The sequence below is a fragment of the Pseudophryne corroboree genome, chromosome 6 (assembly GCF_028390025.1).
Source record: "Pseudophryne corroboree isolate aPseCor3 chromosome 6, aPseCor3.hap2, whole genome shotgun sequence".
NCBI lineage: Eukaryota > Metazoa > Chordata > Amphibia > Anura > Myobatrachidae > Pseudophryne > Pseudophryne corroboree.
In genome coordinates this window covers 100,492,526-100,510,892 of record NC_086449.1, presented here as the reverse complement: position 1 = coordinate 100,510,892, position 18,367 = coordinate 100,492,526, and the positions used below count along the sequence as shown (strand labels likewise).

The following is an 18,367-nucleotide window of genomic DNA, read 5'->3' as shown; positions in this document are numbered from 1 at the left end:
GACGCCAGCCACCCGGACCGCACCTCGCCATCCATGAGCCCGGATCTCACCCACAATGTTGAGTATTTGTGTGGGGTAGATTGTGATGGGCGGGTCTTCAACCCAATCCCGGGATTGGCCTCCCTAGTGGTGATGAAATTCTGTTCCCTTCATGGCTTTACCAAGCTGTAGTAATTTGCCACCCACCAGTGCTAAAATGTAACCGTTGGGAGGCTTGCTTTATTTAATCACTTGGCTTTTTGACACAGATCAGTTTTGAGAAGCAGTTGGACAGCCCATCAGCTGCCGCTGATGCGGACGCCTCTGATGTCCAGTCTGTGGATTCCAGCGTATCTCGGAGGTCAAGCAAAAGAGACACCGTGTGTCAGGTATGTACATCTGCAGCTGGCGGGGTTCAGAGAACAGGTATAAGTTATAGTTTTATGGCATTTCATTACAAAGATTTCAGTGATTCCTTAATATGTCTAGTTCACAAAGGTCATTTATACTATGGAAATCTTTTATAAAAATATTTTTTTCTAGATTTGTGAACATTTTGGGGAGTCGCTGGTCTCTTGCGATGGAGATTGCTCTCGTCTCTTTCATCTGGAGTGCCTGGGGATGGATATATTACCAGATGGAAAGTTTGTCTGCATGGAATGTAAAACAGGTGTGTTGATACGCAAACAACTCTTGTCTTAAATATTGCATCTGTTGGCAGACCCAATGCATTGTGTGCTCTGCCCAGTCTTTGCTGGCATGCTGTCACTGCATAATGTCAGATCCTCCATGCTATGCAGCCATTATTGTCCATAACATACACAAAATCTGTTGGGGCTGATGCAGAGTGGGGTGCATCTTGGTCCTGATTTGGAGTCCGATGCAAGTCCAAATGTGGAGACATCTTGCAATTGTCAGCAGTCTGCACACACACTGTAAGAAGCAATTTGCTAACTGTGCATATGTGCCTCGACGGAAGATATGAAAGCGGACGGTTCGCTCCTTGCTTAGCTAGATCTCTGAAATGAGAGTATCTGGTCGGCAAGTGGGTGGTGGCTGCCATATGATTGGAAGAGATTTGTGTGTGGGCGGGTAACCATACCTCTGTGCTTGTTTGAGACATGCGTACAGAAAAAAGACTGTTTTTGCACCCAGCCTAGGGTAGGTGTAAGTGCCTATAGTAATGATGGGCGGTGCAACAATACACATTGAGATGGATGGCTACACCCCATAACATACAGTAGTAAATCGGGCTGTTGTGGACATCTGCACCAAGAAATAGGCCCCATGTGTCTATCGTGCATATTCTCAACGTTTCAATTGCGCCTCCACTTGCTCTGAAGGGGCATAACTGGGCTGAAACAGCGTATTTTAACGTTGATAAAATTCAGAGAGGTCATGCTGACTAACAGCAGAGTTGGACAGTAGTTAGTTGCGCCAGTACTGAGACTTATCAAATGCAGCATACGGACAGAGGACAAGTACATCAATGCATACAGGCTAATACACTGTTTATGTTCAACTCTTCATCAGTCTCATAGGGGGCCATTCAGATGGGTTTTTTTCTCTTACGTCCTAGAGCAGAGGTTCTCAAACTCGGTCCTCGGGGGCCCACACAGTGCATGTTTTGCAGGTCTCCTCACAGAATCGCAAGTGAAATAATTAGCTCCACCTGTGGATCTTTTAAAATGTGTCAATGAGTAATTAATACACCTGTGCACCTGCTGGGTTACCTGCAAAACATGCACTGTTTGGGCTCCCGAGGACCGAGTTTGAGAACCTCTGTGCTAGAGGATACTGGGGTTCACATTAGTACCATAGGGTATAGACGGGTCCACTAGGAACCTTGGGCACTTTAAGAAATCAATAGTGTGCACTGGCTCCTCCCTCTATGCACCTCCTACCAGAAAATGTGCCCGGAGGAGCCGGTTACGCCTAGGGAAGCTCCTGAAGAGTTTTCCACATTTATTTTCGGTTTGTTGTTTTACAGGCATTGCTGGGTGGCACCAGCATGCCTGCTTCGTGGGACTTAGGGGGAGAACGGCCCAACTCCCTAAAGAGTTAATGGTTCAGTTTCTCTGCTGACAGGACACTGAGCTCCTGAGAGAGTTATTCGCAAGCCCCACCACGGCGAGCGTACCCTTTCGCAGCACGCCGCCACCTCTCACAGAGCTGAAGATAGAAGTGTGGTGACTACAGCACCGGCATCCCGGTTAGCGGGTCGCCGGCGGAAATGGCGGCATGAAAGTTGGAGCGGATCGCTGACATGCAGGCTGCGCTCCAGGAGCTCAGGATGACATGCGGCTGCGTGTGTCCCGCTGTGAGGGGCGCACTGAGCCACCAATGATACCCACACTGGCCATCCAGCTTACAGAGGGTTTTAAGCACTCTAAACCCCAGGCCAGTATAAAAAAGACCAGGAAGCGGGGGCGGGGCTTCACTATGAGCGGATCCAAAAGCTCACCAGCGCCATTTTCCCTCTGCAGCTCATACTGGCAGGCATCACTGGGACGCGCAGTTCCTCCAAGAAGACTCCACGTCTCCTCAGCGGTACCAGGGGGTCATAGTAAGAGGGAGGAGGTGGTAGTATACTAAGTCATCTGAAGGGATTTAGTGTGGCGACCCAGCTGTGTTTTTACTCAGCTACAGGGGTGCGGTGTGGCTGGCTCCTATTTCTCTGTCTCCCTGCGGGCTCTGTGTAGGTTATACTGTGTTTCACCTTCTGTGTGTGGGTCCCTTCGCATTACCATGTCCAGGGACTGTGTATCCTGCACAGCAGAGTGTCTGTCCTTCCCTGGGGACTCGCTACCATGTACCCAGAACAGTACACATTCTCAGGCTAGTGGGTCAGAACCCCCATGGTTAGATTCCATAAAGGGGATGATATCTAATATTTCTACTAAATTAGCCCATACTGAAAAAGTGACACAATATTTAAGACAGTCTATGGATGACCTGATGAATAGAGATTCAGACCCCTGCCATTTGCCACAAAAGTGTACTCTGGCCCAGCTCATGTAGGTTGATACTGATGATGATACATCAGACCCAGAGGAGGGTGAAGTGGATGCAAGTGGGGGGGATACTGTCCTGTCACAAGGAATACAGGCCCTGATAAAAGCTGTCAGAAATGTCCTGCTCATTCCTGACAAGGTGGCGAAGGTGGAGGAAGAATCTTATTTTAATGTCAAAAAGAAATCCTCAGCTACTTTTCCTGCATCAATGATATTGAATGCCCTGTTTGAAACTTGTGCTAATCCTGACAAGAAATTTCACATCCCTAAAAGGTTAATTACAGCCTTTCCCTTTCCTCTGGAGCATAGAAAGAAATGAGAAAACCCGCCGATTGTGGACGCATCGGTATCTAGATTGTCACGTAAGATAGTCTTACCTGTCCCTGGGGCAGCATCCTTAAAGGACACGGCTGACCGCAAGATTGAGACCACTCTCAAATCTTTATATACTGCTGCTGTTGTGGCCCAGAGACCCACTATTGCTTGTGCATGGATCACTAGGGCCATTGCTAAACGGTCAGGTAACCTAATTGATTCCTTGCCCGAGGGTGAGATCATTTTACTCCTACAGCATAGTCAGGACTCTGCTAACTTTATGGTGGAGGCCATAAAGGAAATTGGTTTGCTCAACGCACGCACCACTGCCATGGCAGTGTCAGCACACAGGGGCTTGTGGCTGCGCCAGTGGACTGCGGATGCGGATTCCAGAAAATGCATGGAAAGCCTACCATTCACAGGTGAGGCCCTTTTTGGAGATGAACTGGATACGTGGATATCCAAGGCTGCAGCGGGTAAGTCTACATACCTTCCTTCCGCAGCGCCCCCAGCTAGGAAAACCTATCGGCTGTAACTCTGCAGTCCTTTCGGACAGCGAAGTTTAAAGGAAAACCAAAAGGTTCTTCTACATCCTTCAAAGGCAATAAAGGTTAACCCAGAAAACCAGCAGCTGCAGGTTCTCAGGAACAGACCTCCGGTTCTGCTTCCTCAAAGCCTTCAGCATGACGGTGGACCACACTGCCTGGAAGACAGGCAGATGGGTGCCTGGTTACATTATTTCAGTCACGTTTGGGCAACATCATGCCAAGATCTCTGAGTCAAAGACCTTATCGCCCAGGGATACAGACTGGAGTTTCAGGAACTCCCACCTCACAGATTCTTAAAATCAGGCTTACCGGCTTCTCCGAAAGCAGGTATGACTTTGCAGACAGCAATTCAAAAACTGGTACAAACTCAGGTCATTGTCCCAGTTCCATTTCACCTACAAAACAAGGGTTATTACTCCAACCTGTTTGTGGTACCGAAACCGGACAGTTCGGTAAGGCCCATTTCTCTGACGTCCTAGTGGATGCTGGGAACTCCGTAAGGACCATGGGGAATAGCGGCTCCGCAGGAGACAGGGCACATCTAAAGAAAGCTTTAGGATCACCTGGTGTGCACTGGCTCCTCCCCTTATGACCCTCCTCCAAGCCTCAGTTAGATTTTCTGTGCCCGACGAGAAGGGTGCACACTAGGGGCTCTCCTGAGCTCTTTGTGAAAGTTTTAGTTTAGGTTTATTATTTTCAGTGAGACCTGCTGGCAACAGGCTCACTGCATCGAGGGACTAAGGGGAGAAGAAGCGAACTCACCTGCGTGCAGAGTGGATTGGGCTTCTTAGGCTACTGGACATTAGCTCCAGAGGGACGATCACAGGTTCAGCCTGGATGGGTCACCGGAGCCGCGCCGCCGTCCCCCTTACAGAGCCAGAAGAGCGAAGAGGTCCGGAAAAATCGGCGGCAGAAGACTTTCCTGTCTTCAGATAAAGGTAGGCGCACAGCACCGCAGCTGTGCGCCATTGCTCTCAGCACACTTCACACTCCGGTCACTGAGGGTGCAGGGCGCTGGGGGGGCAGCGCCCTGAGACGCAAAAAATCGTTAGAAAACCTTTTATGGCTAAAATAAATGCATCACATATAACTCCTGGGCTATATGGATGCATTTAACCCCTGCCAAAACATACAAGAAAACGGATGATAAGGACGCCGAGAAAGGGGCGGAGCCTATCTCCTCAGCACACTGGCGCCATTTTCCCTCACAGCTCAGTTGGAGGGAAGCTCCCTGGCTCTCCCCTGCAGTCACTACACTACAGAAAGGGGTTAAAAAAGAGAGGGGGGCACAAATTAGGCGCAGTATAAACAATACAGCAGCTATAAAGGGAAAAACACTTATATAAGGTTATCCCTGTATATATATAGCGCTCTGGTGTGTGCTGGCAAACTCTCCCTCTGTCTCCCCAAAGGGCTAGTGGGGTCCTGTCCTCTATCAGAGCATTCCCTGTGTGTGTGCTGTGTGTCGGTACGTTTGTGTCGACATGTATGAGGAGAAAAATGATGAGGAGACGGAGTAGAGTGTCTGTAATAGTGTTGTCACCCCCTGGGGGGTCGACACCTGAGTGGATGTACTGTGGAAATTGCGTGACAGTGTCAGCTTTGTATAAAAGACAGTGGTTGACATGAGACAGCCGGCTACTCAGCTTGTGCATGTCCAGACGTCTCATATAGGGGCTCTGAAGCGCCCGTTACCTCAGATACAGACGCCGACACGGATACTGACTCCTGTGTCGACGGTGAAGAGACAACCGTGATTTCCAAATAGGGCCACACATTGCATGATTGAGGCAATGAAAAAAGTTTACACTTTTCTGATAATATGAATACCACCAAAAAAAAGGGGTATTATGTTGGTGAGGAAAAACTTCCTGTAGTTTTCCGGAATCTGAGAAATAAAATGCGTGGGTTTCCCCCCGATAACAATTGATCATTTCTAAAAAGTTATTGGCAGTATACCTTTTCCCGCCAGAGGTTAGGGTGCGTTGGGAAACACCCCCTAGGGGGGATAAGGCGCTCACACGCTTGTAAGAACAAGGGCTCTACCCTCTCTTGAGATGGCCGCCCTTAAGGATCCTGCTGATAGAAAGCAGGAGGGTATCCTAAAATGTATTTACACACATACTGGTGTTATACTGCGACCAGCAATCGCCTCAGCCTGGATGTGCAGTGCTGGGTTGGCGTGGTCGGATTCCCTGACTGGAAATATGATATCCTAGATAAGGACAGTATATTATTGCCTATAGAGCAATTAAAAGATGCATTTCTATATATGCATAATGCACAGCGGAATATTTGCCGACTGGCATCAAGTATAAGTGCGTTGTCCAATTATACCAGTAAAGTGGTCAGGTGATGCGGATTCCAAACGGCATTTGGAAGTATTGCCTTAAAAGAGGGGATGTACCCCAGGTCGCCTCTCAAAATAAGACGCCGTATTATCAGGCGCAGGCCTGGTTGGCAAGCGGACAAAAGGGTTCCTCTTTTCTGCTCGTGACAGAGGGAGAGGAAAATGGCTGCAGAGATCAGCCAGTTCCAAGGAACAGAAACTCTTTTCCGCCTCTGCCAAGCCCTCAGTATGACGCTAGGGCTCTACAAGTTCAGGCACGGTGGGGTCCCGTTCTCAATGAATTTCAGTGCGCAGTGGGCTCACTCGCAAGTAGACCCCTGGATCCTTCTGGTAATATTTCAGGGGTACAAATTGGAATTTGAGACGTATCCCCCTCGCCGTTTCCAAAGGTCTGTTTTACCGACGTCTCCCGCTGACAGGGAGGCAGTTTTGGAAACCATTCACAAGCTGTATTCCCAGCAGGTGATAATCAAGGTACCCCTCCTGCAACAGGGAACGGGGTATTATTCCACACTATTGTGGTACCGAAGCCAGACGGCTCGGTGAGACCGATTTTAAAATCTAAAATCTAAAATCTTTGAACACTTGCATACAGAGGTTCAAATTCAAAATTGAGTCACTCAGAGCAGTGATTGCAAACCTGGAAGAAGGGGACTACATGATGTCTCGGGACATCAAGGATGCTTACCTTCATGTCAAAATTTACCCTTCTCACCAAGGGTATTTCAGGTTATGGTACAGAACTGTCACTATCAGTTCGGACGCTGCCGTAGGGATGGTCCACGGCACCCCGGGTCTTTACTGAAGTAATGACCGTAATGATGATATTCCTTCGAAGGAAGGGAATTTTAGTTATCCGTTACTTGGACGATTCCCTGATAAGGGTAAGATCCAGGGAACAGTTGGAGATCGGTGTAGCACTATATCAGGTAGTGTTGCGGCAGCACGATTGGATTCTCAATATTCCAGAATCGCAGCTGGTTCCGACGACTTGTCTTCTGTTCCTAGGGATGATCCTGGACACAGTCCAGAAAGAAGGTGTTTCTCCCGGAGGAGAAAGCCAGGGAGTTATCCGAGCTAGTCAGGAACCTCCTAAAACCGAACCAAGTCTCAGTGCATCAATGCACAAGGGTTCTGGGTAAAAATGGTGGCTTCCTACGAAGCAATCCCATTCGGCAGATTCCACGCAAGACTTTCCAGTGGAACCTACTGGACAAATGGTCCGGGTCGCATCTTCAGATGCTTCAGCGGATAACCCTGTCACCGGGGACAAGGGTATCCCTCCTGTGGTGGTTGCAGAGTGCTCATCTTCTAGAGGGCCGCAGATTCGGCATTCGGGACTGGGTCCTGGTGGCCACGGATGCCAGCCTGCGAGGCTGGGGAGCAGTCACACAGGGAAGGAATTTCCAGGGCTTATGGTCAAGCCTGGAGACATCTCTTCATATAAACATTCTGGAACTAAGGGCCATTTACAATGCCCTAAGTCAAGCGAAACCCCTGCTTCAGGGTCAGGCGGTATTGATCCAATCGGACAACATCACGTCAGTCGCCCACGTAAACAGACAGGGCGGCACGGGAAGCAGGGGGGCAATGGCAGAAGCTGCAAGGATTCTTCGCTGGGCGGAGAATCATGTGATAGCACTGTCAGCAGTGTTCATTCCGGGAGTGGACAACTGGGAAGCAGACTTCCTCAGCAGACACGACCTTCACCCGGGAGAGTGGGGACTTCACCCAGAAGTCTTCCACCTGATTGTAAACCGTTGGGAAAAACCAAAGGTGGACATAATGGCGTCCCGTCTAAACAAAAAACTAGACAGATATTGCGCCAGGTCAGGGGACCCTCAGGCAATAGCGGTGGACGCTCTGGTAACACCGTGGGTGTACCAGTCAGTGTATGTGTTCCCTCCTCTGCCTCTCATACCAAAAGTACTGAGAATCATAAGAAGGAGAGGAGTAAGAACTATACTCGTGGTTCCGGATTGGCCAAGAAGGACTTGGTATCCGGAACTTCAAGAGATGCTCACGGACAAACCGTGGCCTCTACCTCTAAGAAAGGACCTGCTCCAGCAGGGGCCTTGTCTGTTCCAAGACTTACCGCGGCTGCGTTTGACGGCTTGGCGGTTGAACGCCGGATCCTGAAGGAAAAAGGCATTCCAGATGAAGTCATCCCCACCCTGGTCAAGGCCAGGAAGGACGTAACCGCAAAACATTATCACCGCATTGGCGAAAATATGTTGCGTGGTGGGAGGCCAAGAAGGCCCTACAGAGGAATTTCAACTGGGTCGTTTCCTCCATTTCCTGCAAACAGGACTGTCTATGGGCCTAAAATTAGGGTCCATTAAGGTTCAAATTTCGGCCCTGTCGATTTTCTTCCAAAAGGAACTGGCTTCAGTGCCTGAAGTTCAGACATTTGTAAAAGGGGTACTGCATATACAGCCTCCTTTTGTGCCTCCAGTGGCACCTTGGGATCTCAATGTTGTGTTGAGTTTCCTAAAGTCACATTGGTTTGAACCACTCACCACTGTGGACTTAAAATATCTCACATGGAAGGTGACGATGCTGTTAGCCCTGGCTTCAGCCAGGCGTGTGTCAGAACTGGCGGCTTTATCATATAAAAGCCCTTATTTAATATTTCATTCTGACAGGGCAGAATTGAGGACTTGTCCTCAATTTCTACCTAAGGTGGTTTCTGCATTTCACATGAAGCAACCTATTGTGGTACCTGCGGCTACTAAGGACTTGGAGGATTCCAAGTTGCTTGACGTGGTCAGGGCCCTGAAAATATGTTTCCAGGACGGCTGGAGTCAGAAAATCTGACTCGCTGTTTATCCTGTATGCACCCAACAAACTGGGTGCTCCTGCTTCTAAGCAGACGATTGCTCGTTGGATTTGTAGTACAATTCAGCTTGCACATTCTGTGGCAGGCCTGCCACAGCCAAAAATCTTAAAATGCCCACTCCACAAGGAAGGTGGGCTCATCTTGGGCAGCTGCCCGAGGGGTCTCGGCTTTACAACTTTGCCGAGCAGTTACTTGGTCAGGAGCAAATACGTTTGTAAACTTCTACAAATTTGTTACCCTGGCTGAGGAGGACCTGAAGTTCTCTCATTCGGTGCTGCAGAGTCATCCGCACTCTCCCGCCCGTTTGGGAGCTTTGGTATAATCCCCATGGTCCTTACGGAGTTCCCAGCATCCACTAGGACGTCAGAGAAAATAAGAATTTACTTACCGATAATTCTATTTCTCGTAGTCCGTAGTGGATGCTGGGCGCCCATCCCAAGTGCGGATTGTCTGCAATACTGGTACATAATTATTGTTACCAAAAAATTCGGGTTATTGTTGTAGTGAGCCATCTTTTATAGAGGCTTCTCTATTATCATGCTGTTAACTGGGTTCAGATCACAAGTTGTACAGTGTGATTGGTGTGGCTGGTATGAGTCTTACCCGGGATTCAAAATCCTTCCTTATTGTGTACGCTCGTCCGGGCACAGTATCCTAACTGAGGCTTGGAGGAGGGTCATAAGGGGAGGAGCCAGTGCACACCAGGTGATCCTAAAGCTTTCTTTAGATGTGCCCTGTCTCCTGCGGAGCCGCTATTCCCCATGGTCCTTAAAGAGTTCCCAGCATCCACTACGGACTACGAGAAATAGAATTATCGGTAAGTAAATTCTTATTTTTAAACTTCAAGTCACTGAACCCATACTTAAGGGTGTTCAAGTTCAAGATGGAGTCTCTGAGAGCGGTGATCTCAAGTATGAAGGAGGGGGAATTTCTGGAGTCTCTGGACATCAAGGATGCGTACCTTCATATTCCAATTTGGCCGCCTCATCAGGCTAATCTACGGTTTGCACTGCAGGACTGTCACTACCAGTTCCAGGCCCTGCCATTTGGCCTCTCCACCGCACCGAGGATATTCACCAAGGTTATGGCAGAGATGATGTTTCTTCTCCGCAAGCAGGGAGTGAACATAATACCGTACCTGGACGACCTACTGATAAAAGCACCGTCCAGGGAGTGGTTGTTGGACAGCATTGCCCTCTCAACCCGACTATTCCAGGATCACGGGTGGATTTTGAACCTACAAAAATCCCACCTGGAACCAACACGGAGGCTTCGGTTCCTGGGGATGATGCTGGATATGGAGGTACAGAAGGTATTCCTTCCGTTGGAAAAGGCATTGGTAATCCAATCAATGGTGCAGGATGTTCTAAAACCAACCCGGATATCTGTGCATCTATGCATTTGCCTTCTGGGGAAGATGGTAGCCTCTTACGAGGCTCTGCAGTATGGAAGATTTCATGCAAGGCCCTTCCAGCTGGATCTGTTGGACAAATGGTCCGGATCGCATCTTCACATGCACCAGAGGATAAGTCTGTCGCCAAAAGCCAGGATTTCTCTTCTGTGGTGGCTTCAGACTTCTCACCTGACCGAGGGTCGAAGGTTCGGGATTCAAAATTGGATTCTGCTAACCACAGACGCAAGACTCAGAGGATGGGGAGCAGTCACCCAGGGGAAACAGTTCCAAGGAAAATGGTCAAATCAGGAAACCATCCTTCCACTCAACGTTTGGGAACTAAGGGCCATATACAATGCATCTTCTTCAAGATCACGCCATTCAAGTTCAGTCAGACAATGTAATGGCAGTAATGTACATAAACCGACAGGGCGGAACGAAGAGCAGAGCAGCAATGTCAGAGGTAACAAGGATTCTCCTCTGGGCAGAAAGACACGCGGTGGCGCTGTCGGCAATCTTCATTCGGGAGTAGACAACTATGAAGCGGACTTCCTCAGCAGACACGACTTCCACTCAGAAGAGTGGGGACTTCACCCGCAGGTGTTCGAGTCCTTGACGCGTCAGTGGGGGACTCCAAAAATCGATGTGGTGGCCTTTCGTCTCAACAAGAAGCTCAAGCGGTATTGTTCCAGGTCGAGGGACCCACAAGCAGTGGTGGTGGATGCTCTGGTAACTCCATGGGTCTACCAGATGGTTTACGTGTTTCCGCCTCTTCCATTGATCCCAATAATTCTCAAAAGAATAAAAAGAGAAAAGGTTCAAGCAATTCTCATTGCTCCGGACTGGCCAAGAAGGGCCTGGTACGCGGATCTACTGGAAATGCTCCTAGAGGCCTCTGCCTCTTCGCGAGGATCTTCTACAACAGGGGCCAAGACTTACCACGGCGACGTTTGGCGACATGGAGGTTGAGCGTCATATTCCAGTCCAGAAGGGGATCCCGGACAGGATTATTCCAACCCTGATCCATGCCAGGAAAGGGGTAACGTCTAAAGACTACCACCGTATTTGGAAAAAATATGTCTCGTGGTGTGAAAACAGGAGATTTCCTACTGTGGAATTTCAACTGGGCCGTTTCCTCCTTTTTCTGCAGTCAGGTGTGGATGTGGGCCTATTTTTGGGCTCCTTGAAAGTCCAAATTTCAGCCTTATCCATTTTCTTCCAGAAACAATTGGCTTCTCTCCCTGAGGTTCACACATTCTTGAAGAGTCTTCTGCACATCCAACCGCCCTTTGTGCCTCCCACGGCACCTTCAAATCTCAACGTGGTGTTGCAGTTTCTACAATCGGCATGGTTTGATCCTTTACAGGAGGTTGACGTAAAGTTTCTTACGTGGAAGACCGTTACACTGTTGGCCCTAGCTTCCGCAAGGCGTGTGTCGGAACTGGGGGCATTGTCTCACAAAAGCCCCTATTTGATTTTTCATGAAGATAGAGCTGAACTCAGAACTCATCAGCAATTCTTCCTAAGGTGGTGTCTGCGTTTCATATCAACCAACCTATTGTGGTTCTGGTGCTTACGGACACCTCTGCTACCTCAAAGTCCTTGGATGTGGTGAGGGCTTTGAAGATCTATGTGAAGCGGACAGCTCGTCACAGAAGTCCGACTCACTGTTTGTTCTCTATGATCCCAAGAAAATTGGGTGTCCTGCTTCAAAGCCGTCTATTGCTCGCTGGATCAGGCTTACTATCCAGCAGGCTAATTCTTCGGCAGGATTGCCGGTTCCTAAAGTACAGGCCCACTCAACTAGGTCGGTGGGTTCTTCCTGGGCGGCTGCCCGGGGTGTCTTGGCTTTACAGCTCTGCCGAGCAGCTACTTGGTCGGGTTCGGACACGTTTGCTAAGTTCTACAAGTTCGATACTTTGGCCTCTGAGGACTTTCAGTTTGTTCACTCCATTCTGCAGGAACCTCAGCACTCTCCCACCCGGTTTGGGAGCTTTGGACATCCCCATGGTACTAATGTGTACCCCAGTATCCTCTAGGACGTAAGAGAAAATAGGATTTGAATTACTTACCGGTAAATCCTTTTCTCATAGTCCGTAGAGGATGCTGGGTACCCACCCAGTGCTTTATGTTTCCTGCACTGTTACTTCATTGAGTATCGTTGTTGGTTCAGCTGTTGCTGTTCCAGTTTGGTTAGCATGGCTTTTCTCTTGTTTGTGTGTGCTGGTTCGAATCTCACCACTGTTTCCTTCCTCAGGATATGTCCGTCTCCTCAGGCACAGTTTCTACACGGAGTCTGGTAGGAGATGCATTGAGAGAGGAGCCAGTGCACACTATTGATGTCTTAGGCTCCTAGTGGATCCGTCTATACCCCATATTACTAATTTGGACCCCAGTATCCTCTACGGACTATAAGAAAAGGATTTACCGGTAGGTAATTAAAATCATATTTTTGAGCGCCCAAAGTTCTTGGCGCCCCTCAGAGCAATTCAATTTTTGCTCTGATTGGGCGTCCATTGCTTTATACAAGCCCAAACATACAGGGTCTGAATAGCAGCTAATCCCTTCTAAAGTCCTGGTTAAGGCGCCCGAACCACAGACTTTGCACGCATTTCTACTTGCGCCTCAGGAGGCAGCAAAAATAAATGTCACCCCACGGCTATCGGACGTTTAAACGGCGCAACAATTGAATTGCTCCAATTGTGTTATACAAACGACAGCTGCTGAAGCCAAAAGTACTTTGTTACATTTTATAGATTTGTCTCTTTGCTTCTCTTATACAGGGCTCCACACCTGCTTCTCCTGCAAGATACCCAGCACCAGCGTAAAGCGCTGCTCTGTGCCATCATGTGGCAAGTTCTACCATGAAGCTTGTGCACGGCAATATTCTGCAACAGTCTTCGATTCCAGGGGCTTCCGGTGCCCACATCACTGCTGTAGTTCGTGTACTGCTGACAAAGACCTCTACCGAGCTAGCAAAGGTGACACTGGAGAGATGCATGTGTATACTCATGTTCCAAACACATATACACACACTGAAAGCAGCCACAGTCAGGAAAATGTTGCCTATTCATTTACGTAGAGGATTCATAAAGGCACTCTGGGGCAGATGTATTAACCTGGAGAAGGCATATGGAAGTGATAAACCAGTGATATGTGCAAGGTGATAAAGGCACCAACCAATCAGATTCTAACTGTTAATTTACATATAGGATCTGATTGGCTGGTGCCTTTATCATCTTGCACATATCACTGGTTTATCACTTCCTTTATGCCTTCTCCAGGTTAATACATCTTCCCCTCTGTTCCTATACAATGGATAGGCTGCATTTTGGTTCTTCTTGCACAATGACTGCCTCTCGTGTGTATGTGCAGGAGTCTTGCATATGTAGACTGTGTATGACAACATGATGACTGCATTATATCAGGCCTGTTTGTGTGAAACTCATTGGCATAGAGGGCAATATATATACTGGAAAAGCCCATGCAATATCTTCTAGAACAGAGAAGGGTGCACATTCCAAAATGTGTATGACATAAGCACATGCTTTATGGTGGAATGGGCAAAAAAATAAATCTGGTGCTATTATTGAGTGTATATTCCGCACGGGATCAGAATGATTTACCTACAATCAAAATCCCCATGTTCAAAATACCGACAAGGTCAAAAAACGGACATGGTCAAAATACCATCATTTAAAATATCGACACGATCAAAATATCTACTTTTAAAATGTCGTCAGGTCAATAAGTCGACACACATTTTTCATAATATTTGGGGGGTGTATGTCGACATGGACACCGTATAAGTGTGCCGCGTCCCCTCGCATGGCTCGCTGCACTCACCATGCTTCGAGCACTATTAAGGTCCACTGGGATGGTAAAGTATGGACTAGTCAATGGATTGGAAAACTAATGTTGTTTTCTCTGACGTCCTAGTGGATGCTGGGAACTCCGTAAGGACCATGGGGAATAGCGGCTCCGCAGGAGACTGGGCACATCTAAAGAAAGCTTTAGGATCACCTGGTGTGCACTGGCTCCTCCCCCTATGACCCTCCTCCAAGCCTCAGTTAGATTTCTGTGCCCGACGAGAAGGGTGCACACTAGGGGCTCTCCTGAGCTCTTTGTGAAAGTTTTAGTTTAGGTTTATTATTTTCAGTGAGACCTGCTGGCAACAGGCTCACTGCATCGAGGGACTAAGGGGAGAAGAAGCGAACTCACCTGCGTGCAGAGTGGATTGGGCTTCTTAGGCTACTGGACATTAGCTCCAGAGGGACGATCACAGGTTCAGCCTGGATGGGTCACCGGAGCCGCGCCGCCGTCCCCCTTACAGAGCCAGAAGAGCGAAGAGGTCCGGAAAAATCGGCGGCAGAAGACGATCCTGTCTTCAGATAAGGTAGCGCACAGCACCGCAGCTGTGCGCCATTGCTCTCAGCACACTTCACACTCCGGTCACTGAGGGTGCAGGGCGCTGGGGGGGGCAGCGCCCTGAGACGCAATAAATCGATAAAAAAACCTTATATGGCTAAAATAAATGCATCACATATAACTCCTGGGCTATATGGATGCATTTAACCCCTGCTAAAACATACAGAAAAAGGATGATAAGGACGCCGAGAAAGGGGCGGAGCCTATCTCCTCAGCACACTGGCGCCATTTTCCCTCACAGCTCAGTTGGAGGGAAGCTCCCTGGCTCTCCCCTGCAGTCACTACACTACAGAAAGGGGTTAAAAAAGAGAGGGGGGCACAAATTAGGCGCAGTATATAACAATACAGCAGCTATAAAGGGAAAAACACTTATATAAGGTTATCCCTGTATATATATATAGCGCTCTGGTGTGTGCTGGCAAACTCTCCCTCTGTCTCCCCAAAGGGCTAGTGGGGTCCTGTCCTCTATCAGAGCATTCCCTGTGTGTGTGCTGTGTGTCGGTACGTTGGTGTCGACATGTATGAGGAGAAAAATGATGAGGAGACGGAGTAGAGTGTCTGAAATAGTGTTGTCACCCCCTAGGGGGTCGACACCTGAGTGGATGTACTGTCAGCTTTGTATAAAAGACAGTGGTTGACATGAGACAGCCGGCTACTCAGCTTGTGCATGTCCAGACGTCTCATACAGGGGCCCTAAAGCGCCCGTTACCTCAGATACAGACGCCGACAGGGGTACTGACTCCTGTGTCGACGGTGAAGAGACAACCGTGATTTCCAATAGGGCCACACATTGCATGATTGAGGCAATGGAAAAAGTTTACACTTTTCTGATAATATGAATACCACCAAAAAAAAAGGGGTATTATGTTTGGTGAGGAAAAACTTCCTGTAGTTTTCCTGAATCTGAGAAATAAAATGAGGTGTGTGATGATGCGTGGGTTTCCCCCCGATAACAATTGATATTTTCTAAAAAGTTATTGGCAGTATACCTTTTCCCGCCAGAGGTTAGGGTGCGTTGGGAAACACCCCCTAGGGTGGATAAAGCGCTCACACGCTTGTAAAAATAAGGGCTCTACCCTCTCCTGAGATGGCCGCCCTTAAGGATCCTGCTGATAGAAAGCAGGAGCGTATCCTAAAATGTATTTACACACATACTGGTGTTATACTGCGACCAGCAATCGCCTCAGCCTGGATGTGCAGTGCTGGGTTGGCGTGGTCGGATTCCCTGACTGGAAATATGATATCCTAGATAAGGACAGTATATTATTGCCTATAGAGCAATTAAAAGATGCATTTCTATATATGCAGGATGCACAGCGGAATATTTGCCGACTGGCATCAAGTATAAGTGCGTTGTCCAATTATTCCAGTAAAGTGGTCAGGTGATGCGGATTCCAAACGGCATTTGGAAGTATTGCCTTAAAAGAGGGGATGTACCCCAGGTCGCCTCTCAAAATAAGACGCCGTATTATCAGGCGCAGTCCTGGTTGGCAAGCGGACAAAAGGGTTCCTCTTTTCTGCTCGTGACAGAGGGAGAGGAAAATGGCTGCAGAGATCAGCCAGTTCCAAGGAACAGAAACCCTTTTCCGCCGCTGCCAAGCCCTCAGTATGACGCTAGGGCTTTACAAGTTCAGGCACGGTGGGGTCCCGTTCTCAATGAATTTCAGTGCGCAGTGGGCTCACTCGCAAGTAGACCCCTGGATCCTTCAGATAATATTTCAGGGGTACAAATTGGAATTCGAGACGTATTCCCCTCGCCGTTTCCAAAAGTCTGTTTTACCGACGTCTCCCGCTGACAGGGAGGCAGTTTTGGAAGCCATTCACAAGCTGTATTCCCAGCAGGTGATAATCAAGGTACCCCTCCTGCAACAGGGAACGGGGTATTATTCCACACTATTGTGGTACCGAAGCCAGACGGCTCGGTGAGACCGATTTTAAAATCTAAAATCTAAAATCTTTGAACACTTGCATACAGAGGTTCAAATTCAAAATTGAGTCACTCAGAGCAGTGATTGCAAACCTGGAAGAAGGGGACTACATGATGTCTCGGGACATCAAGGAGGCTTACCTTCATGTCAAAATTTACCCTTCTCACCAAGGGTATTTCAGGTTATGGTACAGAACTGTATCAGTTCGGACGCTGCCGTAGGGATGGTCCACGGCACCCCGGGTCTTTACTGAAGTAATGACCGAAATGATGATATTCCTTCGAAGGAAGGGAATTTTAGTTATCCTTTACTTGGACGATTCCCTGATAAGGGTAAGATCCAGGGAACAGTTGGAGATCGGTGTAGCACTATATCAGGTAGTGTTGCGGCAGCACGATTGGATTTTCAATATTCCAAAATCACAGCTGGTTCCGACGACTTGTCTTCTGTTCCTAGGGATGATTCTGGACATAATCCAGAAAGAAGGTGCTTCTCCCGGAGGAGAAAGCCAGGGAGTTATCCGAGCTAGTCAGGAACCTCCTAAAACCGAACCAAGTCTCAGTGCATCAATGCACAAGGGTTCTGGGTAAAAATGGTGGCTTCCTACGAAGCAATCCCATTCGGCAGATTCCACGCAAGACTTTCCAGTGGAACCTACTGGACAAATGGTCCGGGTCGCATCTTCAGATGCTTCAGCGGATAACCCTGTCACCAGGGACAAGGGTATCCTTCCTGTGGTGGTTGCAGAGTGCTCATCTTCTAGAGGGCCGCAGATTCGGCATTCGGGACTGGGTCCTGGTGGCCACGGAAGCCAGCCTGCGAGGCTGGGGAGCAGTCACACAGGGAAGGAATTTCCAGGGCTTCTGGTCAAGCCTGGAGACATCTCTTCATATAAACATTCTGGAACTAAGGGCCATTTACAATGCCCTAAGTCAAGCGAAACCCCTGCTTCAGGGTCAGGCGGTATTGATCCAATCGGACAACATCACGTCAGTCGCCCACGTAAACAGACAGGGCGGCACGAGAAGCAGGAGGGCAATGGCAGAAGCTGCAAGGATTTTCGCTGGGCGGAAAATCATGTGATAGCACTGTCAGCAGTGTTCATTCCGGGAGTGGACAACTGGGAAGCAGACTTCCTCAGCAGACACGACCTTCACCCGGGAGAGTGGGGACTTCACCCAGAAGTCTTCCACCTGATTGTAAACCGTTGGGAAAAACAAAAGGTGGACATAATGGCGTCCCGTCTAAACAAAAAACTAGACAGATATTGCGCCAGGTCAAGGGACCCTCAGGCAATAGCGGTGGACGCTCTGGTAACACCGTGGGTGTACCAGTCAGTGTATGTGTTCCCTCCTCTGCCCCTCATACCAAAAGTACTGAGAATCATAAGAAGGAGAGGAGTAAGAACTATACTCGTGGTTCCGGATTGGCCAAGAAGGACTTGGTATCCGGAACTTCAAGAGATGCTCACGGACGAACCGTTGCCTCTACCTCTAAGAAAGGACCTGCTCCAGCAGGGGCCTTGTCTGTTCCAAGACTTACCGCGGCTGCGTTTGACGGCATGGCGGTTGAA

General features: G+C 48.6%; 1 protein-coding gene across 5 annotated transcripts in view; it reads left to right on the top strand.

Annotated features, from left to right (window-relative positions):
- Window positions 1-18,367, top strand: part of NSD3 (nuclear receptor binding SET domain protein 3) — a 300,258-nt gene that overhangs the window by 176,836 nt on the left and 105,055 nt on the right. For all 5 annotated transcript variants that reach the window (XM_063931538.1, XM_063931537.1, XM_063931536.1 and 2 more), the window contains exons 10-12: window positions 249-368; window positions 523-649; window positions 13,222-13,419. In XM_063931538.1, coding sequence (XP_063787608.1) covers window positions 249-368; window positions 523-649; window positions 13,222-13,419 — 445 coding nt within the window. The remainder of the gene's footprint in view (window positions 1-248; window positions 369-522; window positions 650-13,221; window positions 13,420-18,367) is intronic.